The following is a 23188-nucleotide window of genomic DNA, read 5'->3' on the forward strand; positions in this document are numbered from 1 at the left end:
TCTGTACAGTCACCACACCTTCTAAACGACCATAATATTTGAACCTGTCCCTAGATCTTGAAGTTTCATGCATCGATAAAGAAGTACATCTATTCCTGTACTAGGTATACAAAAAAAAAAATGTGTGTATGTGTAATTCAATACCTCCAGTTTCCTTTGTATCCTGTGTGTGTTTCATGCAGGTAAAAACATGACTTGGAGGACTTCGCCAGCCTACCACAGGAGACTTCAGCCAAAAAAAAAAAGTTCAGGAATTCCCATCATGGTGCAGCAGAAACGAATCCAACTAGGAAGCATGAGGTTGTGGGTTCGATCCCTGGCCTCACTCAGTGGGATAAGGATCTGGCATTGCTGTGAGCTCTGGTGTAGGTCGCAGACGTGGTTTGGATCTGGCATTGCCGTGGCTGTGGCACAGGCCAGCAGCTGAAGCCCTGATTTGACCTCTAGCCTGGGAACCTCCATGTGCCGCGGATGTGGCCCTAAAAAGTAAAAAATAAATTAAAAAACAAAACAAAACAAAAAAAAACAGTTCGGAAACACAGCTCCTGGAAGACCACCAGAAAAACTAAAACTAAGGGGAAGTTACAGTTGGTGAGGGTGGGTGGGGTCTTGAGGGTACTTGAGTATGCCTAAGAGTTGTTTTTAATACATTTTTAATGTAATGGAGACTCCCTGGAGGTGGGGGGGGGGAGCCAAAGAATACAAAAGCCCATTTTGAATCCCCACCCTCAGTCAGTCTCTGTAAACCATGTCCCCAATCCGAAGGCACTGCTGTACCTGAATTTACAAAGACAAAGGGTCAAGTCATTTTATTAGCAAACAGGCAGGAGAATCTCAGCTGAAAACCTGGACCACCCCAGACTTCTGCTGCCCTGCGGCCAGCGCTCACAACCTGCACACAGCTCACCAAAGGTTTACCAAGAGAAAATTCTCACTTGTTCCCACCCTGACCCCAGGGCGGTTTCTGGAACTCAAGCATTCATAATAGTAAAAATAACAGCTGATTCTTATCTAGCCCTTACTCTGGGTCAGCGCCCCCCGCCCCCCCCCCCTCGGCCCCCGTTCTCACAGGAAATTTCATGTGTCAACTGGATTAGTCCTCACAAGAAATTTCATGCGTCAACTGGTTTAGTCCTCACAATAGCCCGTTGTGCACCTGCTCTCATCACCCTCATTTCACAGGTGAAGAAACGGAGGCCCAGAGAGGTCGAGTAGCCGGCCTAGGACGCACAGCTCAGGAGCAGCACGGTCTTTCGGTGGACTTTTACTTTCCATTTTCAGCAGGTTGCGAGGGGCGGGGGGAGAGGGGGGGACCGCTGGGGAGGTGCCAAAGTAGGCTAAGCTTGGAGAGAGGAAGGCAGAAGGAAGGAATTGCAAAGAATAGGAAGCAGGGCGGCGGGAGGGGACGGGGAAATACCCCCGGTCGCAGGCGCTGGTGCCAACACACTTGGGTACCGCGCCATCCCGCAGGGCCAGGAGAGGGGGGGCCGAGGGCCGTGACCTGGGAGCTCCGCAGTTGCGGGTAGAGCTCCAGGGGGGCGCGCGCAGCCTTACCTGTCCCGGTGCCCACTAATGGCCAGCTCGGAGGTGGCGGCTGTGACGGACCAAAACTTCCTGGGTCCCCTTTCCCTCGCCCCGCCCTGGGGGCGGTGAGCGGGTGGGCGTGGGGCGCCCAGGACCGGCCGGACCTGTGGGACCCGGGGCCCTGGTTGTCTGGGGAGGCTGTCACGTCGAGACGACAGGCTCTTCCGGGGCTGGAACAGCTGTGGGCGGCAGGATGTCTTGGCACCTGCAAACTCATAAATACCGCCGTCGCCCTGGTGGCCAGAGACGAGCGCGTGCAGGCATTTGGTGCCCAGAGGGTGAGCCAGGGACCGGGAGGGAGCCCCCGGCCCCAGCTCTCAGCCGGTCTCTGCCCGGCTCTGTTGTCGGGGAAGGAAGGTCCTGGATGAGCAGGAGACAGAACTGGATGGGGAGGGGAAGGGCTAGGGAGAAAGAGGGTGAGAATACAGGTGCAGAGCCGGGGGGGAGATGCCAGAGAATTGGGGTCACTAAAGGCAAGGTGGGATGCCGGGGAGGGGGCAGAGGAGATGGCACGGCTCCAGGTGGGATGGAATTCTTGGGGGAATCTAGGGATGGAGTGGGCTTTGTGGAGATTACAAAGACCAAACTGGAAGGCTGCAGGATGGAGAGGAGAGTGATGAGGTCTCTGAGGACAGGGTGGAATTCTGGGGATGGGGCTGTCAGAGGCCACTTCCTACACCGAGGTCCCCCACCCAATCCCAAACCTCTAGCACCGAGAGTGAGCTGCAGTTAAGAGCGAAGGCTCTGGTGCCAGGACCCCTGGGTTTGAATCACCGCTCCAGCACACCTGAGCTCTTGCAGCTGAATCACCCTGTTGCTCAGCCTCCTCCTCCGTCATGCGGGGCTGATGGTGGCAGTGGCCACCACACATAGGAATGTCCTGAGGCTCCCGTGAGTTAATCTATGCAAAGTGCGTAGCACAAAGGGAAGCTGAGGGCATTTGCCTCTAGGAGTGATCATTATTTTTGTTTGTCCTCCAGCATCTGGATAAGCCTCCCTGTGAAGACCTCCCTCCCCAAGACGCTGCCTGATCCACCTGCAGGCTCTGTCCTCCCAGCCCCTCCTGCAGTCCCTGAAGGAATCTGAGCCCTCCGGACCCCTCCCCCTTCCCCTCTCGGTTCCCCTCCCTCCGTCTACCATGTGCTGCCTTCGTCCCTGCTGGTCCTGCTGCTGTCTGCTCCTCTTTTTCTCCCTGGGAGTCCAGGGGTCCCTGAATCCTAGTGCTGCCCCTGAGCAAGTCCACCTGTCCTACCCAGGTAAGTGTCTGCGACCCTGCGACCTCTCCTGCAGGCATTTCCCCTCGAGGTCCGGCGCTCAGGAATCCTACACTGATTGCTGGGGAACCCTAGCCTTCCTGAACCTGGATTGTCCAGTTCTCTTAAGGGCAGATTATAAACAGACTGCATGCGGCTGTGTGGGGGAAATGATTCTGGTGTCTTTGGTCCACGCTCACATAAGGGGGCTGCTATTGTCCTTACTCATTGTGTGACTGCTCCCACAAAGCTGCCTCCTCATCCTTGATCTCGGGACAGGGGGGTAGGGCACAGAGTGTTAAGACCTGGGACTCTGGACCCTCTGCACCCAGACTTTCTGGGTTTTAGTCTTACCTTTGCGACTTGTCTGCTGTATGACTTTGGACAAGGGACTTAACTCCTTTGGTCTCAATCTTCTCATCTGGACAATGGGGTAATATTAGTGAGACCAGGGTGAGGAGTTAATGAGATCTTACCTGTGAAGCAGCAAAACAGATCTTGACATGCGGCAGTGGTTCTCACGTGTTTTTGTCTCAGGAGGCTTTTGCACAGTAAAGATTATATAGGAGCTCAGAGAAATTTCTCTGAGGCGAGTTATAGCCATCATAGTTGCCATTAGAAATGAAAATGGAGACATTTAAAAATATACATTAAATCATTTAAAATGAACAATAATAAACCCATTCAGCAGCAAGGTAAATGACTTTCTTTTTGTCTTTTTTTTAGGGCTGCACCCCTGGCATATGGAGGTTCCCAGATTAGGGGTCCAATCGGAGCTGCAGCTGCCAGCCTACACCAGAGCCACAGCCACGCGGGATCCAAGCTACATCTGCGACCTACACCACAGCTCACGGCAAGGCCAGATCCTTAACCCACTGAGCAAGGCCAGGGATCGAACCCGAAACCTCATGGATGCTAGTTGGGTTTGTTAAGCACTGCGCCATGACAGGAACTCCGTAAATGACGTTTTTTGTGAAGAGTAACTACACTTGACAAAAGAAAAGAAATGTAGTGGGAAGAGTGGCATTGATTGCCTACTTAACCCACTGAACCACAAGGGAACTCCAAAGTAGTTTCTTTCTTTCTTTCTTTCTTTCTTTCTTTCTTTCTTTCTTTCTTTCTTTCTTTCTTTCTTTCTTTCTTTCTTTCTTTCTTTTCTTTCTTCCTTCCTTCCCTCCTTCCTTCCTTCCTTCCTTCCTTCTTCCTTTCTTTCTTTCTTTCTGTTTGTTTTTTAGGGTTGCACCTGTGTCATATGGAGGTTCCCAGGCAGGGGTGGAATCAAAGCTGCAGCTGCCAGCCTACACCACAGCCACAGCAACGCTAGATCCTTAACCCAATGATCGAGGCCAGGGATTGAACCTGCATCCTCCTGGATACTAGTCGGATTCTTAACCTACTGAGACACAACAGGAACTCCCCCACGTCGTTTCTTAAAGGTTAGTTGCCATGCGGAATCTGAAACCACAACATGGAACTGGCTTTGGCATTTGCTGGCCCAGTGACTTTGGACAAGGCCCTTTGCCTGGAGGCCTCTGTCAAATGGAACAAAAATAAAACCTATCTCACAGGGCTGCTGTGACAACCCAGTGAGATCATAGCTGTCCTTTGTTTGGCCCACACAATGATAATAGCAGATATTTTATAAGTGCTTTAGAAGGAAAACTCACTCAACCTCATATTAGACCTTGGGCGCCAGGTACTATTTGTTTCTTCCGTTTTACGAGAGAGTCAGCTTAGGGTCACAGAGGTGAAGAATCTGACCCCAGGTCACACTGTCTGGAATTTGAACCCAGGCAGGCTGACTCCAGAGCCTGCTGTATTTGTTTTTAAAACTTCCAATTTTGGGAGTTCCCGTCATGGCGCCATAGAAATGAACCTCACTAGGAACCATGAGGATGCAGATTCCATCCCTGGCCTCGCTAAGTGGGTTAAGGATCTGGCGTTGCCGTGAGCAGTGGTGTAGGTTGCAGATGCAGCTCAGATCCCATGTTGCTGTGGCTGTGGCGTAGACCGACAGCTGTAGCCCCGATTCGACCCCGAGCCTGGGAACCTCCATATGCCACGGGTGCGGCCCTAAAAAGACAAATACACACACACAAACAAAAAAACAACTTCAAATTTTGTACTCATTTTAGATTCAACAGAAAATGCACGAAAATATGAGAGTTCCTATGTCCCCCGTCACCCTGTTTCTCCTCGTGTTACCATCTTGACAGGTTTAAGTACGGAGCAGTTGTTTGTCTGAGTTTGTTTTTGGCTGGATAGCCCTCATCTGATCGTTTCTCAGTGAAGTGTACTGGATTGTGCATTTTTCTGGCAAGACTGTGTCAGATGGACTGTAGCGTCCTTCTCAGTACGCGGCACCAGAGGGCTCCTGGCACTGACGCGGCTCACTGCTGTCGGGGGTGACATTAGCCTTCATCGCGTGGTTAGAATGGTGCCTGCTGGCTCTCTCCCCTGTAGGGCTTTGAGTCTTTCCTTTGGAGTTCATAAATATCTTGCAGGAGACTCCTTAAGACTCTGCAAATCAGGTTTCTCCTGAAATTTTCACCCACTCAGTTTAGCATCTGTCCTTGGATCTTGGCTGCAACAATTGTTAGTGTGGAGTTTGCCTACTCGTGATTTTGTACATTTTCTAATTTCCTCTCTCTGTCTCATTGAAATTTTACTGTAAGGAAGGACTGTCCATCCCCTCTCCACTTATTGATTTATTGATTTATTCAACTATTTATTTCTTTCAGTATGGACTCATGGATATATATTGTATTCCCTGGATTAAATCCAGTCCAATCCAATCACTGTTTATTTTGTGGCTCCAATTGTGCCTGACTTGGTCTTTTGGAATTCCTCCAGATGGGCTTCTGTGTTCTTTCAACAACCCTTCCCCAAATCATGCATTGAGCTGCTTCCCTTTCTGGAATCACTAATTATTCCAGGATCATCTTGTACATTTCCGGCCTCCTCTCTGGAATCAACTACTTCTCTAAGGAGCCCTGGTTCCTTGCATCAGAGAAGAGGTATTTAGAAACTAAGATCTGGAGTTCCCTTCATGGCTCAGCAGTTAATGAACTCGACTAGGATTCATGAGGATGCAGGTTCGATCCCTGGCCTCGCTCAGTGGGTTAAGGATCCAGCATTGCCATGAGCTGTGGTGTGGATCACAGACACACCTCCTCGGATCCCGCGTTGCTGTGGCTGTGGTGTAGGCCAGCAGCTGTAGTTCTGCTTCGACCCCTAGCCTGGGAATCTCCATGTGCCGCAGGTTCGGCCCTGAAAAGCAGAAAAATAAAAATAGAAAGTCACATCTGAGCCCTAGGTGTGCTCCTTGCTCCTGAGGTGTCACTGCTTCCAGGCCCTCTCACTGAGCTTGGCAAATACAACGTGCCCATGTTGGTATGCATAGGTACATGCTCGTTTTTCTGTATTTCCCTATATGTATATATGCGTACGTGTGTATATGTGTGTGTGTATAGGTATGTATGTTTACGTATATGTAAGATGCCATGAGATCATCCTGAGACCTCTGATTTCAGTCCATCAGGAAGGGCTTAGTTTAGCCTTCTTCCTCACTTGTAACTCCTTTCCCCAGCACTGGGAAGCACTGACTTACTTGTCCGTGCTAGCATAAGGATGACCTGGTTGCTGAATGGCCTACCCGCATCCCCTGTGAGAAATCCTCGGTGATGGTATGTGCGTGCCGACCTTTTCTCTGGAGTTTTGCTGCCTCATCTAAGCATTAGCCCACGGTTCCTTTTGTTCCCCACCTCTTCAGTGTGGTGGTGTGATTTTTTGGAATAGAGTTATGGCCATTTGTTAGTGTTTCTATTCCATAGTGTCTTCCCCCTCACAACCCGGGTGGGTTTTATTTATTTATTTTTAAGCCCACACCCTCGGCCTATGGAAGTTCCCAGGCTAGGGGTCAAATCAGAGCTACAGCTGCTGGTCTACACCACAGCCACAGCAATGCAGGGTCCAAGCCCCATCTGTGACCTACACCACAGCTCACAGCAAACTCGGATCCTTACCTCACTGAGCGAGGCCAGGGATCGAACCCACGTCCTCATGGATACTAGTCAGATTCGTTTCTGCTAAGCCATGATGGGAACTCCCAAGCTGGGTAGTTTTAATGTGTGAAGAAAATATGAAACATGATTAGAGCTCTGGGAGTCAGGATTATAAGAAAAAGACAGACTCAGATAAGGGTTCTCCCTCTGCGTCCGACTAACGGACTCCATTCCCATTCCCCCTTTTTCTACCCCTTCCCCATCCACCCTATATAAGTAACCCATCTCCTAAACTTCGGGTGTATTCTTCTGTTTCTTCTGTATAAGTAAATGTGCAGATATCTGTGTATTTTCTTCTGTCTTCTTACAAGACGAGTATATGACTATAGACTCTTGTGCTTCTTTCCACATTGTGTCCTGGACGTCATTTGCTATCAGCTCCTAGAGTTTATTCTCTTTCTTTTTGGCAGCTGCATAGTACTCCATGGTATGGATGTTACATGGTTTATTCAGTCACTCGCCTATGTGTGGGCGTGTCAGAGGTTTCTGATATTTTGCAATTACAAACAGCAATGCGATGAATAAACTTGTTCTTGTGCATTTTGTGCACATGTTGCAGGAGGAAGAACTCAGGCTCTTAACATCAGAGTATATCACATGATATATATATTTTTTCTTTTTAGGGCTGAATCTGGAGGCATATGGAAGTTCCCAGGCTAGGGGTCGAATTGGAGCTACAGCTGCCGGCCCACACCACAGCCACAGTGACCTACACCACAGCTCACAGCAATGCCAGATCTTATCCCACTGAGCAAGGCCAGGGACCGAACCCGAAACTTCATGGTTCCTAGTCAGATTCGTTTCCACTGCGCCACAACGGGAGCTCCCCCAAATGGTTTTTTTTTTTTTTTTTGGTCTTTTTGCCATTTCTTGGGCTGCTCCTGCGGCATATGGAGGTTCCCAGGCTAGGGGTCGAATCAGAGCTGTAGCTGCCAGCCTACGCCAGAGCCACAGCAACGAGGGATCCGAGCCGCGTCTGCGACCTACACCACAGCTCACGGCAACGCCAGAACCCTGACCCACTGAGCAAGGGCAGGGATCGAACCCGCAACCTCATGGTTCCTAGTCAGATTCGTTAACCACTGCGCCACAACGGGAACTCCCAAATGGTATTTTTAAAACCTTAATTTGGTGGCTGATGTTTAAGAATTTGGAGCTATCACTTAATAGTTTGTATATTTACAGACAGCTCGTACAACTCAATAACAGAAAACATCCCAATCAAAAAATGAAGAGAATTTAGAAGATCTAAATAGCCATTGCTCCAAAGAGGACATACAGATGGCTAATAGGCACATGAAAAGATGCTCAGCATCACTCATTATCAGAGAAATGCAAACCAACACTACAACGAGGTACCACCTCACATTGGTCAGAATGGCCATCATTAAAAAGTCTACAAATAAATGCTGGGGAGGCTCTGGAGAAAAGGGACGTCTCCTTCACCGTCGATGGGAATGTAAATTGGCGCAGCCACTGTGGAGAACAGTATGGAGGTTCCTCAAAAAACCAAAGGTAGGAGTTCCCATCGTGGCTCAGTAGTTAACGAATCCGACTAGGAACCAGGAGATTGCAGGTTGGATCCCTGGCCTTGCCAGTAGGTTAAGGATCTGGCATTACCATGAGCTGTGGTGTAGGTCGCAGATGCAGCTCAGATCCCTTGTTGCTGTGGCTGTGGTGGACGCCGGCGGCTGTAGCTCTGATTCAACCCCTGGCCTGGGAGCCTCCATATGCCAAGGGAGCAGCCCTAGAAAAGACAAAAAAAAAAAAAAAAAAAAAAGAGAGAGAGAGAGAGAGATTATTATACTGAGTGAAGTTAAGTCAGAAAGAGAAATATCACATGAAATCATATGTGGAATCTAAAATATGACACAAATGAACTTGTTTACGACTCACAAAGAGAACACTTGTGGTTGCCAAGGTAGGAGGAGGGGGGAGGGATTGGGAGTTTGGGATTAGCAAATACAAACCATTATATGTAGGATGCATAAACAACAAGGACCTTGGAATTCTCTTGCGGAGAAGTGGGTTAAAGATCCGGCATTGTCACTGCCGCAGCTTGAGTCACTGCTATGGTGTGGGTTTGATCTCTGGCTGGGGCACTTCCATATACTGCGGGCTTGGCCAACAGCGTTAACAAGGTCCCATTGTACAGCACAGGGAACTCTCTTCAATATCCTGCAACAAACCATAATAGAGAAGAATCAACAATAGTAGGTATTAACTAGCAAGAGAAAAATGTGTGGAATAAAATGAAATACAATAGAAAAAAAATTTGAAGGTTAATATATCTACCTGTATATATGCTCTTGGGACAGAAAAACCACCGTATAAAGATTTGCTCTGGGAGGTCCCTTTGTGGCTCAGAGGTAACGAATCTGACTAGTATCCACGAGGACAAGGATTTGATCCCTGGCCCCGCTCAGTGGGTTAAGGATCCAGCATTGCTGTAAGCTGTGGTATAGGTCACAGACACAGCTTGGATCCCATGTGGCTGTGGCTGTGGCTGTGGCTGTGGCTGTGGCTGTGGCTTGGGCCCGCAGCTGCAGCTCTGATTTGACCCCTAGCTTGGGAACTTCTACCTGCTGTGGCTACCAAAAAAGGGTTTGCTCTGGAAGTTGATAGGTGGATGGCAATGGGTTTGCTTCCTGCCGGCAGGCATTCCCAGGGCTGAACCATGGCTGCCCCTTTCAGCCAGGGCAGGCTCTTCAGTTTGCCACACATTCCACGTCTCCTGGCTACCTTGCTCCTTACAGCTGGCCCTTGTTCCCGTTTCTGTCACCTAGCTGGCCTCTAGACAGCCGAGTTTGCAACCCCTCAATGGTGTCATGTGTCAAATGTCTGGCACAGGCCTGCACCACCACCACTGATAATACTAATAGTAGTCTTCTTTCATCCACATAACCACGACCATACTAGGCAGTTTCCAGAGCTCTCCTTTTTTTTTTTTTCCCTTTTCTTTTTTCCTATGTAAGTTCCCAGGTCGAATTGGAGCTGCAGCTGCCGGCCTACACCACAGCCACAGCAACGCCAGCTCTGAGCCACATCTGTGACCTTCCTTGAAACTTGCCACAATGTCAGATCCTTAACCCACTGAGCGAGGCCAGGGATTGAACCCACATCCTCATGGATGCTAGTTGGGTCCTTTCCCTGCTGAGCCATAACAGGAGCTCCATCGAGTGCTTTACTTTTATTTATTTGTCTAAGCTTCAGAGAATCCTATAGGGTAGATACTGTTATTATCCCCTTTTACAGATATGGAAACTGAGGCTCAGGGAGATGCAATGACTTGCCCAAGGAAAAGCCCAACTTGGAAATGGTGGAGCTGGGATGGAACTTGGGAAGTGCAGAACCTGTGTCCTTCACTACCCAATGTTCGGAGACACCCCCCCACCCCTGCACACCCCTCCCGCCCAGGCCCGGGCCTCACAGCCCCGCCCCCTCTTCCTTTCTCTCCAGGGGAGCCGGGCTCCATGACTGTAACCTGGACCACATGGGTCCCAACCCCCTCTGAAGTGCAGTTTGGGCTGCAGCTCTCAGGGCCCCTGCCCTTCCGGGCTCAGGGCACCGTCAGCCCCTTTGTGGATGGTGGCATCCTCCGGCGGAAGCTCTACATACACCGGGTCACACTGCAAAAGCTGCTGCCCGGGGTCCAGTACGGTGAGAAGACCCCTGGGCCCAGGCGTGGAGAGGGCATGGGAGGAGGGGCGGGATATGGACTGGAAGCTACCATTGGCAGGTGGCTCAGGCTGGGCCGCTAACCCTCTGCTTATCTGCAAGCCTAGGGCACGAGCCGCTGGTGTGAAAATGGAAGGTGTTGGGGACCGGGGTGCAGTGGACAGAAGGGGCCCTGGGTCAGATGCGTTCAGTCCCGTGGAAGATGGATGCGGTGAAGCAGACGTCCTGGAACCCCCACCCCACCCCTGCCCCCACTGACCGCGACTTTTTCCTTCGCCCTCAGTTTACCGCTGCGGCAGTGCTCAGGGCTGGAGCCGGCGGTTCCGATTCCGGGCGCTGAAGAATGGGCCGCACTGGAGCCCCCGTCTGGCTGTGTTTGGGGACCTGGGGGCTGACAATCCCAAAGCCCTACCCCGGCTGCGCAGGGACACCCAGCAGGGCATGTACGACGCTGTGCTCCATGTGGGTGAGGCATCGGCCAGGATGGGGAGGGGGCTTGGGTGGGAGGCAGCGCCAGGACCGTGGGGGGGGAACCTGAGCTAGCATGGTTCGGAAGCTGGCCCTGGAGATGGCGGTGAGACAGGCTGCCCACGTGAAAATCAGTTCTGACAGAGACGCCTGCGCTGGTTTTCTCCCCTGCTTTCTGGTTCTGAGAGCGGAGTTCTGAATTCATAGGGCTGTTGTGATGACTAAATAAGTTGACATTGCCTGGCATGTTGTAAGCGCTACCTAAGTGTTGGTGTTCGTTGTCCTTGTCGTTGTTGCTGTGATTTGAGAGGACAGGAACCACATGGGAGCTAGAGATTGGGGCCCATACAGTTCAAGGCCACAGACTCTGGAATCAGACTCCCAGGATTTGATGCCTGGATCTTCACTAACCAGCCCTGTGACCTTGAACGAGCACTTCACCCCTCTGGGCCTCTTTCCCCGTCTGAAGTGGGGATCATCCTAATAGCTGCTTCAGAGGGTGTTTTGAAGATTCAGATGATCAAATATGTAAAGCGTTTGGAACTGCGCCTGGTACAAAACCCATACCAGACTATTTCAGCCTGAATGGTGTCATTGCTCTGGGAAGGGGTGAGATGGTGGGCAGAGCTGGGGGCTGGTATGATCCGGGCACAGGAGACCGGCGTGCCTCTGCGGGGGCCTCAGGGTCCAGAGGTTCAGGAAACGCTTCCAAGGGCCTCTTCGGGTGGGTGTGAGGTAGGGATCGGAGAACTAGGATGGCTTGGGGGCCAGGGCTTGCACAGCCCACGCCTGGCCAACCAGGCCTCTCAGTTCTCGCATGAGCAGAAGGGGGTCTGGGTCTTCAATCCCTCCTCCGCCCCACCCCTGCCCCCCAGGAGACTTTGCCTACAACATGGATGAGGACAACGCCCGCGTTGGGGACAGGTTCATGAGGCTCATCGAACCTGTGGCCGCCAGCCTGCCGTACATGACGTGCCCTGGGAATCACGAAGAACGCTAGTGAGGCCCGAGGGCTTCAGGGAGGGCGAGGGCCCAAGCAACACGAACAGTCCTTCTTAGTGTCTCACCTTAGTCTCTCATACTGCAGCAGCTCATTTTGTGGCAGCAGAAGAGACAAGGATGAGGGATGAGGGCTGAGCAGGGAGCCAGGCCTGGCCTGACAGTGGGAGGTGGAGGCGGGCAGGTGTCACCCAAACCCCACCCCCGCCCACCCCACCCCCGCCAAACACTCTTACTTCCCTTTTCCAGCAACTTCTCCAACTACAAGGCTCGCTTCAGCATGCCAGGGGACAACCAAGGCCTGTGGTACAGGTAAATTGGGAGGGGTGGGGCCAGGAGACTGGCCTCCTGCCCCTGGAGGATGGGAGATGCCGAGGAGGACCCCCCCCCAGCTCTGACCCCTGCCCTTTGACCCTTCCAGCTGGGACCTGGGCCCGGCACACATCATCTCCTTCTCCACCGAGGTGTATTTCTTCCTCCATTACGGCCACCACCTGGTGGAGAGACAGTTTCATTGGCTGGAGAGGGACCTCCAGGTAAGGGGGGTGGGGGAGGTCCCCCCTTGGACCTGCCTCCCCTCCCCCTCTCCAGCCCCGCCCCTCACTCTGGGTCCTCTCTCCAGAAAGCCAATAAGAACCGGGCAGCCCGGCCCTGGATCATTACCATGGGTCACCGGCCCATGTACTGTTCCAATGCCGATTTGGATGACTGTACCTGGCATGAAAGCAAGGTGAGGACCCCCCCACCCCCCCCCAAGGTGCTGAAATCCAGGTGTGGGGCTGGCCGGAGTCCCCCCTCACCTCCTTGCTCTTCCTGCCCAGGTTCGCAAAGGCCTCCTGGGCAAATTATATGGATTGGAGGATCTTTTCTACAAATACGGTGCGTGACCCCAGGGAGTCCCTGGCCCCACCTCCCACCTCTTGGGGATTCAGGGGCCTGACCCTGCTCTTGCTGTGTCTCAGGGGTCGACCTGCAGCTGTGGGCTCACGAGCACTCGTATGAACGTCTGTGGCCGATTTACAACTACCAGGTGAGGCCCAGGGCCGGCTAAGGCCCGGACACCCCCCCACCCCACACCGATCAGACCTCCCCCCTCCTGGGGCAGCGGTGGGGGGTGGGGGTGCTGGCCTGCTGTGACGTGCCCCTCCCCTTTGTCCCACCTCCAGGTATTTAACGGCAGCCAAGAGACGCCCTACACCAACCCTCGGGGCCCCGTCCACATCATCACCGGATCTGCCGTGAGTAGAGCAGGCGCCTTGGGCCTCTCTCCTCATGCTGTTTATGGAGGGTGGGCTTTGCTCCCGGTTGGGTGCCATGCTGTCCTTTATATAGCCGCCACGTCCAAGCTCTCAACCCGAGGGGTTCCGTGCACCTTGTGGCATGCCCATTGTACAGATGCGGAAGCGGCGGCTCGGACAGTCAACTACTCATTCAAAGTCGCAGGTTCAGATCTCCTGGTTAGATCCAGGGCAGGGGGCCTATTGTTATCATTGTAACCGACTGCAGACTATTCACATTTATTCACATTGCACCAGCTTTCTCTCTGCCGGATCCCACCCTTTATTTATTTACCTACTTACTTACCTATTTATTTATCTTGCTTTTTAGGGCTGCACCTGCGGCATATGGAAGTTCCCAGGCTAGGGGTCGAATCGGAGCTACGGCTGCCAGCCGACAGCACAGCCATAGCAATACCAGATCTGAGCCTCATCTGTGACCTGTACTACTGCTCAGAGCAACATCAGCTCCTTAACCCACTGAGCGAGGCCAGTGATCGAACCCACATCCTCATGGATTCAGGTCAGGTTGGTTAACCGCTGAGCCACAACGGGAACTCCCCGCACTATATTTAGTTACTGCGTCTTCTCAGTCTCCTCCTCCTGTGACTTGTCCTTCCTTATCTTTCATTCTGGCCAGTTGTTTTTTTTTTCAGAATGCCCTTGGATTTGGGTTTATCTGACATTTTCTCATGCCGAGATTCAGATGATGCATTTGGGGCCAGACATTCGCAAGGGGCGCCGTGTCCTCAGCACCTCCCACCAGGGGTTACACATCCTCACTCTGTCTCATTCTTGGAGGGGTTTCTCTGCATCACCTGCTTTAGGAAGTGTCTGCTGGGTTCTCCCACCAGAAAGGGATTGTATTTCCTGTTTTAGTTAATCAGTATCTCAGGGGAGATGCTTCTAGACCCTGCAAATGTCCTGCTTCTCAACTTTCACCCACTGTTTTTTGTTTTCGTTTTCTTTCTTTATGGAAGTTCCCAGGCCAGGAGTTGAATTGGAACTGTAGCCACAGGTCTACACCACAGCCACGGCAACACCAGATCCCAGCTGCCTCCAGGACCTACACCACAGCTCATGGCAATCCTTAACCTGCTGAGTGAGGCCAGGGATCGAACCCGCATCCTCAAGGATACTAGTCAGTTTCTTAACCCGCTGGACCACAACAGGAACCCCATCACCCGCTGATTTTTGAATCCATCAGTGGCTCTAGTCTGCAGCAGTGGTTACTGTGATGTTCTGCTGGGGACCTTCTCTTTCCCTCATCCCGCCTAGCTTTATTAATTAGCCTCCTCCCACGAGGAAGCGTTGTCCCTTCTGCCCCATTTATCTGGTTATTTAGTTATGGGTTTATACCAGTATGGACTCCTGGGTAATTCTTTTATTCCGTGGGCTGTAATCCAAAACTACTGCTGTTTATGCTGCTGCTCAGATTGCTCTGACTTTGACGCCTGGGAACTCTGCAAATCAGACCCCGTGTCCTTTCCTTGTGTTCCTGTCATTTAGTGGGCTCTAAGGTCCTCCGGGATCATCTTGCCTTCCCCTGCCCCAGCCTTGGAAGCCATCATTTCCGCAAGAAGAGGGGGCTCACTTTTTAAGCTGATTCTTACAAATTAACGAGATCAAAGTAAGAACCTCTCATGATAAAAATTCAAACAGTACATGGAGTTCCCGTCATGGCTCAGTGGTTAATGAATCCGACTAGGAACCATGAGGTTGCGGGTTCAATCCCTGGCCTTGCTCAGTGGGTTAAGGATCTGGCGTTGCAGTGAGCTGTGGTGTAGGTCATGGAGGCAGCTGGGATCCCGAGTTGCTGTGGCTCTGGCGTAGGCTGGTGGCTACAACTCCGACTCGACCCCTGGCCTGGGAACCTCCATATGCCACGGGAGCGGTCCAAGAAATGGCAAAAAGACAAAAAAAAAAAAAACCCCAAAAACCAAAAATTCAAACAGTACAGAGGGCAGGATACCAACCAGTCCCCATGCTTCTCAGTCCCACTGTCGACAGTTATGTGTTCGGTGGCGTTTTAGAATATTTTCTCCCTATGCAAATCAGTAGTTGTCTCAACAAAGATGTGTTACTGCATCACCCACTTTTCAAAAACGGTGTGGGAGTTCCCGCTGTGGCATAGTGGGTTAATGATCCCAAGTTGCTGCTGCTGTGGCATAGGTTGCAGCTCCAGCTCGCAATCCATCCCTGGCCTGGGAACTTCCATGTGCCTTGGCGTGGCTGAAAATGAGAAAATAAATAAAATAAAATAAAAAAACTTGGGAGTCCCTGATGGCTCAGTGGGTTAAGGATCTGGTATTATCACTGCTGTGGCACAGGTCCAGGAACTTCTGCATGCCACAGGTATGGGCAAAAATAAAAATAAAAACATGGAGTTCCCATTGTGGCACAGTGGTTAATGAATCCAACTAGGAACCATGAGGTTGTGGGTTCGATCCCTGCTCTTGCTCAGTGGGTTAACGATCCGGTGTTGCCGTGAGCTGTGGTGTAGGTTGCAGACTCGGCTCGGATCCCACGTTGCTGTGGCTCTGGCGTAAGCGGGTGGCTACAGCTCCGATTGGACCCCTAGCCTGGGAACTTCCACATGCCGCGGCAGCGGCCCAAGAAATAGCAACAATAACAACAACAACAACAACAAAAAAGACAAAAAGACAAAAAAAAAAAAAAAAAAAAGAATCTGACTGCAGTGGCTTGGGTCACTGCAAAGGCTCAGGTTCAATCCCTGGCCTCATGCAGTGGGTTAAGGATCCAATGTTGATAGGTCACAACTGTGGCTCAGATTCAATCCCTGGCCCAGGAGTTTCCACATGCCGTGTGAAAGCACTGAATCCTAACCACCAGACCACTGGGGAACTCTTGTGTCTTTTATCTTATTTGATTTTTGCTTTTTAGGGCCGCACCTGTGGCACAAGGAAGTTCCCAGACTAGGGGTTGAGTTGGAGCTGTAGCTGCTAGCCTACGCCACAGCCACAGCAATGCGGGATTCTGAGGCTCGTCTGCAACCTACACCACAGCTCATGGCAATGCCAGATCCTTAACCCAGTGTGTGAGACCAGGGATTGAACCCACATCTTCATGGATACTAATTGGGTTCATTACTGCTGAGCCACAACAGGAACTCCCTCTTTGTGTCCTTTATTTTATTTTAATTTTTAAGGCTGCACCTGCAGTTCCTGGAAGTTCCTGGGCCAGGGGTCGAATCAGAGCTGCAGCTTCACCCTATGCCACATCTTGTGGCAATGCTGGATCCTTAACCCACTGAGCAAGGCCGGGGATTAAACCCACATCCTCACAGTGACCAAGTTGTATCCTTAACCCACTGAGCCACAGTGGGAACTCCTTCCCTGTGTCCTTTAAATTACAGTACAGATTTTTTTCCTGGTCCAGGACCTGGTCCAAGGTCGTATTTTCTGTTTAGTGTCTTGTCTCTCTCCCTTTATTTTTGTTTATTTATTTATTTATTTTGTCTTTTTGGCCTTTTTTCTAGGGCCGTTTCCCATGGCATATGGAGGTTCACAGGCTAGGGGTTGAATTGAAGCTACAGCTGCCAGCCTACACCAGAGCCACAGCAACGCCAGATCTGAGCTGCATCTGCGACCTACACCACAGCTCACAGCAACGCCGGATCCTTAACCCACTGAACAAGGCCAGGGATCGAACCCTCAACCTCGAGGTTCCTAGTCAGATTCGTTAACCACTGCGCCACGACAGGAACTCCTCTCTCCCTTTAATTGGAAACATTTCCTCGCTCTTTCTTCATTTTTCATGACTTTGAAAAATCTGAAGAATACAGCAAAGTAGGCTATCTCTCCAGTTTGGGTTTGTCTGGTGTTTGCTGGTAATTAGATTGAAATTACTCATTGGGGGTAAGAGTACCCAAAACAATACCTTCTGTCTTCCCAGGGCCTCCTATGAGGAGGCGCCTGGTATCCCTTTAGCCCCTGTAAGTCTTAGTTTATACATCGCCTCTTCCATAGTTACAACTTTCCCCTTTATAATTAATAAGTATCTCCTGGAGATACTTTGAGACGATGCAAATATCCTGTTATTCCTCAAATTTCTGCCACTGCTGTTATCATCCATTGACGATTCTTGCTTTAACCAGTTATTACAATGATGGCTGCAAAATGGTGATTTTTTTTTTTTTTTTTGAGCTCTCCTATCCTTTCTGCTCACATCACCTGGCTTCCTACTGCAAGGATGAGCACTGCCTCTCTCCCAGGCAATGATTTGATGATTTCTTCTATTCTGTGAATTGTATTTTCCCCTTAGCAATACATCTTGGGAGTTCTCGGTGTAGCTCAGCGGGCTGCAACCCTGATAGTATCCATGAGGTTTGATCCCTGCCCTCGCTCAGTGGGTTAAGGATCTGGAGTTGCCATGAGCTGTGGTGTAGGTCACAGATGCGGCTCAGATCCTGCGTTACTGTGGCTGTGGTGTGGGCTGGCAGCTGTAGCTCTGATTTGACCCCTAGTCTGGGGACCTCCATATGCCACAGGTGTGGCCCTGAAAAGAAAAAAAAAAATTGTATTGGCCGTCTTTCTACTTTGCCCGGCTCTGGGATGGCTACACTATAATTTATTTAACTGACCCCCACTGATGAGCATTTGACTGGCTTCCAACTCAGGGCTTTTATAGAAAATGCTGCAGTGGACAGTCTTGGACAGCCAGGCACTGTTCTAAAAGTCGAAGACCCGGGGCACAGGAGGCTTGGCTGGGTCAAACCACTCAATCTTAAGCATTATGGAGGTCAAGTCTTGTTTTGTTTTTTTAAGCAAGGTGAATAAGTATTTAAAGAGAGAAAATAGGGAAGACAGGTGTGGAGAAAGCACAGCCAAGTTTTATTAAGAGATAAGAAAGTGTGGAGTTCCCGTCGTGGCTCAGTGGTTAACGAATCCAACTAGGAACCATGAGCTTGCAGGTTTGATCCCTGGCCTCACTCAGTGGGTTAAGGATCCGGTGTTGCCGTGAGCTGGGGTGTAGGTCGCAGATTCAGCTTGGTTCCAGCATTGCTGTGGCTGTGGCTGTGGTGGAACAGCTACAGCTCCAATTCAATCCCTAGCCTGGGAACCTCCATGTGCTGCAGGTGCGGCCCTAAAAAGACCAAAAAAAAAAAAAAAAAAAAAAAAGAGAGAGAGAGAGAAGAGTAAAACACAGGTAGAAGAGCCTGGAAGTCAAGTCTTAAATGACTTTGTCGTCCTTGGGGCTGGCAGGTGGTTTCTGTTCCACCTGCCCCAGCCCTGGGGCTAAGTGATTCTCTCGGCAGGGCTGTGAGGAGCGGCTGACCGCCTTCACCCTCTTCCCTCGGCCCTGGAGCGCCGTGCGCGTGAAGGAGTACGGCTACACGCGGCTGCACATCCTCAATGGGACCCACGTCCACATCCAGCAGGTGTCTGACGACCAGGTCAGTGAGCGGTGGCCCAGTCGCCTGCCTGGTAACCAGGCCCAGCATGTTCTGGAGCCGAGTGGTTTAAAAGGTGGACCTGAGAGCTGGAAATCCTAGGCTCAGATCCTGCCTCGGCTACTTACCAGCTGGGTGACCTCAAGCAACTTTGAGGCACGGTTTTCCCATCTGTTGATGGTTTCTACCTCACAGGATTGTACGGGGCGGGGGGCGGGGGGGGCGGATGACTTCTTATATGAAAAGTACTAAGAACAGTTTCTAAAACACGGTAAATTCTATCAACATGAAGCGGGTTGGGGGCCGGGAAGGAGGTAGATGGCAGGAGGCAGAGAGAGGAAACCAGTATAACGGTGTGGGGTCGGGGTGGCTTAAGGTTAGATGGACCCAAATAATCGTGTCTCATCTTTATTTTTCCTATTATAGTTTTAAAATAATGCTAATAGCTGTGATTGATGGAGCATCTATTGCAGACCAGACCCGAGGCTAGTTGCCTTATATTTAGTCTCTTTAATCACCACAACAATCCTATGGGACAAATATTCTTCCCATTTTGCAGCTAAGAGAATGGAGGCTCAGAGAGGGGAAGTAATTTTCCCAGGGTCACATAGCCAAGGGGTGCCAAGCTGGGATCTGACTCCAAAGACCATATTACTTTTATGATAAATAATTAGTTCCCGTTGTGGTGCAGTGCAGACACATCTGACTAGTAACCATGAGGTTGCGGGTTTGATCCCTGGCCTCGCTCTGTGGGTTAAGGAGCTGGCACTGACACGAGCTGTGCTGTGTAGGTCACAGATGTGGCTTGGATCTGGAGTTGCTGTGGCTGTGACATAGGCCGGCAGCTGTAGCTCTGATTGGGCCCCTAGCCTGGGAACCTCCATATGCCACAGGTGCGGCCCAGAAAGACAAAAAAAGAAAAAAATGATAATTATCACCGTTTATTGAGCAGCGCATGGCCCAGGGGCAGGCTCTTGTGTGTATTATCTATTCAGTTCTCCCACTTTATAGAATGTGGAAGTTAGGCTCAGCGTTGGGGCATGTGCTGAAGGCCACAAAGAGAGTGGCTTTTCTGGGTCATAAAGTGAGTTATGTCTGACTCCAGGGTTTGTGCTCTAATGATAATGTCTATGCTTACTGAGTATTTGCCATGTGCCAGGCTCCAGGCTCCCTTTCTAGCCTTTTCCAATATTCATTTATTTCCCACAACTTCTATCAAGTAAGTACTGTTACTAACATCCCTGCTTTTCGGATGAGGAAATTGGAGGCTCAAGATGTCTAGCAACCTGCCCAAGGTCACACAGCCTATTAAAGGCAGAGCTGAGATTTTTTATTTTCTTTGTGGGGCCGCCGTTGCAGCATTTGGAGGTTCCCAGGCTAGGGGTCAAATTGGAGCGACAGCTGCTGGCCTACACCACAGCCACAGCAATGTCAGTTCCAAGCCATGTCTGTGACCTCCACCACAGCTCATGGCAATGCAGGATCCTTAACCCACTGAGCAAGGCCAGGAATCAAACCTGCATCCTCATGGATGCTAGTCAGATTCATTTCTGCCGAGCCTCCATGGGAATTCCCAGAGCTGAGATTTGAACCCAGACAATCTGGCCCCAGAGTCTGGGCTTTCAGCCCCCATTACCTCGTCTCCTTTTTTTTCCTTGCAGGACGGGAAGATTGTCGATGACGTCTGGGTGGTGAGACCCCTGCTTGGCCGGATGATGTACCACTAGGGATGGGGGACAGCTCTCATCAGGCACCCTGGGCCTGGCTACCCTGGCTGGGGTGCCCAGGCATAGGAGAGACAGGATGGGCCTCAACTCCTGTACCCCCCTCAGCCCCCCATGGGGTGGATGCAGCCCAGAGGAGCCTGGAGCAGCTTTTCCCTCCCGGAGAGGTGGGGGTCCCAACTAGCAGCACTGGGAGAGCAGGTGCAGGGGCAGAGCGAAGCAAGACAAGTCTTGGGTGACACAGCCCTGCTGTCCTGCATGGCACTGCCTGGGCGGCGTGCCCACAGGGCCTCAGGAATAAAGAGGCTTATGGCTGTGGCTCCGTGGACTCTGAACTTCTGCTGGGGATGCCCCGCTGGGCCATCTCTCCTGAGCAAAGGGCACGGGCATGTCCCAGCCCCAACTCTGCAGGGTGGGCTCAGCCATCATGACCCTGATCTCCAGCAGGTGGCACCAGTGACTGTCTCTTCCTGGCCGGCCCTTGGTGCCAACCAGAGGACTGGCTCCAATGGCCCAAGGAGTGCTACCCAGCGTCCCCCTTGTGCCTCAGTTTCCCAGCTTGACCGTGACTTATCCTGGGAGTGGGGGCGCGGGGGGAGTGTTAAGACTCCTACCTTCTAGCTGGGACAGCTGACAAGTTAGGAGCTCACGGAGCTGATGTTTTCCTCCCTTTTTCAATTTCTTTTCCCCTCCGTTCCCTTTCTTCTTCTCTTGTATTCGACTGTTATTTATTGAGCACTTATCATGTGCCAGGACCCGTTCTCCATGCTGTGAACAACACAGAGCTGCCTGCCCTCCTGGAGCCGCCGTTCTCTCCAGGGTGTGGGACAGCGAACGCAATAAATAAGTAAAATACACAACAGGGTAGATCGAGATAAGGGCACAGAAAAGGCAGGGAGGGGGGTGGAGAGTTGGGGGGCAGTGTGCTTTTCATGAGAAGGCTCAGGGAGACCTCGCCGAGGGTGACACTGGGTCTGAAGGGGTCTGACGGAGGAGCCACATGAGCAGTCCAGGAGGAGGAACAGCCAGTGCAAAGGCCCTGAGGCAGAAACACACCTGCCCTGTCGGAGCATCAGAGAGGAGGCCAGTATAGCCGGGGGCAGAGAGAGGGAGGGCAAGAGAAGGGATGCGGGCAGGGAGGTGACCGGGGCAGAGCGTGTGGGGTCTTGTGGATCTCGGGGAGGACTCTGTCCTTTATCCTGAGCAAGATGGAGCTGAGGGAGGGCACTGAGCTGGTGATGGGCAGGATCTGACTCCAGGAGGTCCTAAGCAAAGACAGGGCTCTGGCCTTGGGGCTCAGGCCTCCATGGGGAAGCCCTAAAGTTCCCAGCTCTGCAGGCTGATGGCACAGCTGATCCTCCAGGGCACCGTGTGGTTTCGGCTCCTCATGTCCTATTTGCAGCCAGCCCTCCACGCAGCGGGGCCCACGGGCCCCTGGCAATTTCTTGAGCACAACGAGCTCTTTCTCACTGCGGAGCCAGTGCCCTGGCTCCCGACGCTCTGAATGCCCCACCCCCACCCCAGCTCATCCCGGGGCTGCCTCTTCTTGGCGTCAGGGCACCTCCACCTTCCCCGATGACCCGGATAAAATAACCACCGTCACTCTCTGCCCCACCCTCTTTTACTTTGTTCCTGGCCCTTCGAATTTGGCCAATCTCTCACTGATTGACCTGTTATCTTGTTCAGTGTCTGCTGGAGTTCCCATTGTGGCTCAGCGGGTTAAGAATCTGACTCGTGTTCATGAGGATGTAGGTTCGATCCCTGGCCTTGCTTAGTAGGTTAAGGATCCAGTGTTGCCATGAGCTGTGGTATAGGTTGCAGATGTGCTTGATCTGGTGTTGCTGTGGCTGAGGTGTAGACTGGCAGCTGTAGCTCTGATTGGACCCTTAGCCTGGGAACCTCCATATGCTACAGGTGTGGCCCTAAAAATCTCAATAAATAAACACATATTTGCTGCCTTAAAGAAGGCTGCCATGTGTCAGGCTCTGAGAAGGCAGCACAGGGACAGCAATGAATCAGCCCAATCAGGTCCTGTGAGAGCTCAAGGGCAGGCAGGGAAGTGCGGTTACCCAATACTGGTGACAAGCAGCAAGGGAATGTCACAGAGGGACGCCCCGAACCCATCACATCACCCATGGGGGAACCATTTGCTGCATGCTACGGCCAAAGACGAAGCTACCCGTATGGGCCTGGCACGTTCTGTCGGGTGAGGCTGTAAATGGGCCCTGGGCAGTGGGTCCACAGATAGCAAAGGCCTAGCGCTGGGAGCCAGGGAGAAACTGGGTTCGAATCGCAGCTCTGCCACTCTTCTCTTTGAACCTCTGTTTTGTCATCTGCAATGAAAGAATGATCCTACTTTGTGGGGTATCCTTGGGATTAAAGGAGGTTGAAAGCCTGGTTGTTGTCTTTGACTCCTCTTTTTCTCATGTCCCACTTTTAATTAGGTAGTAAATGCTGTTGGCCTTGACTTAAAAACCTATCCAGGAGTTCCCACTGAGGCTCAGCGGGTGAAGGACCCAACGTAGTCTCCATGAGGATGAGGGTGCGATTCCTGGCCTCGCTCAGTGGGTTAAGGATCCAACGTTGCTGCAACCTGCATGCAGCATAGGTCACAGATGTGGCTCGGATCCTGCATGTTGCTGTGGCTGTGGTGTAGGCCGGCGGCTACAGCTCCGATTCGACCCCTAGCCTGGGAACCTCCATATGCCACAGGTGCGGTCCTACAAAG

General features: G+C 51.6%; 1 protein-coding gene across 2 annotated transcripts; it reads left to right on the forward strand.

The window, feature by feature from the left end:
* Positions 1 to 2564: 2564 nt before the first annotated feature.
* ACP7 (acid phosphatase 7, tartrate resistant (putative)) lies at positions 2565 to 22857 on the forward strand. Of its 2 annotated transcripts, none has more exons than XM_003355900.5 (12): positions 2565 to 2840; positions 10361 to 10561; positions 10863 to 11045; positions 11923 to 12046; positions 12296 to 12358; positions 12468 to 12582; positions 12669 to 12776; positions 12868 to 12925; positions 13009 to 13076; positions 13213 to 13284; positions 18602 to 18739; positions 20398 to 22857. In XM_003355900.5, the coding sequence occupies exons 1-12, from the start codon at positions 2723 to 2725 to the stop codon at positions 20461 to 20463; spliced, it is 1314 nt and encodes a 437-aa protein (XP_003355948.1). In that variant the 5' UTR covers positions 2565 to 2722; the 3' UTR covers positions 20464 to 22857. The 2 variants fall into 2 exon arrangements, with proteins under 2 accessions (XP_003355948.1, XP_084816894.1); XM_084960768.1 differs by having other exon boundaries at positions 10863 to 11041.
* The last annotated feature ends 331 nt before the right edge of the window (positions 22858 to 23188 follow it).

This window comes from Sus scrofa, chromosome 6 (genome assembly GCF_054392235.1).
Source record: "Sus scrofa isolate SSC_HxYL_T2T_F1_AM1 chromosome 6, Sscrofa_HxYL_maternal_Yorkshire_Landrace_v2.0, whole genome shotgun sequence".
Taxonomy (NCBI): Eukaryota; Metazoa; Chordata; class Mammalia; order Artiodactyla; family Suidae; genus Sus; species Sus scrofa.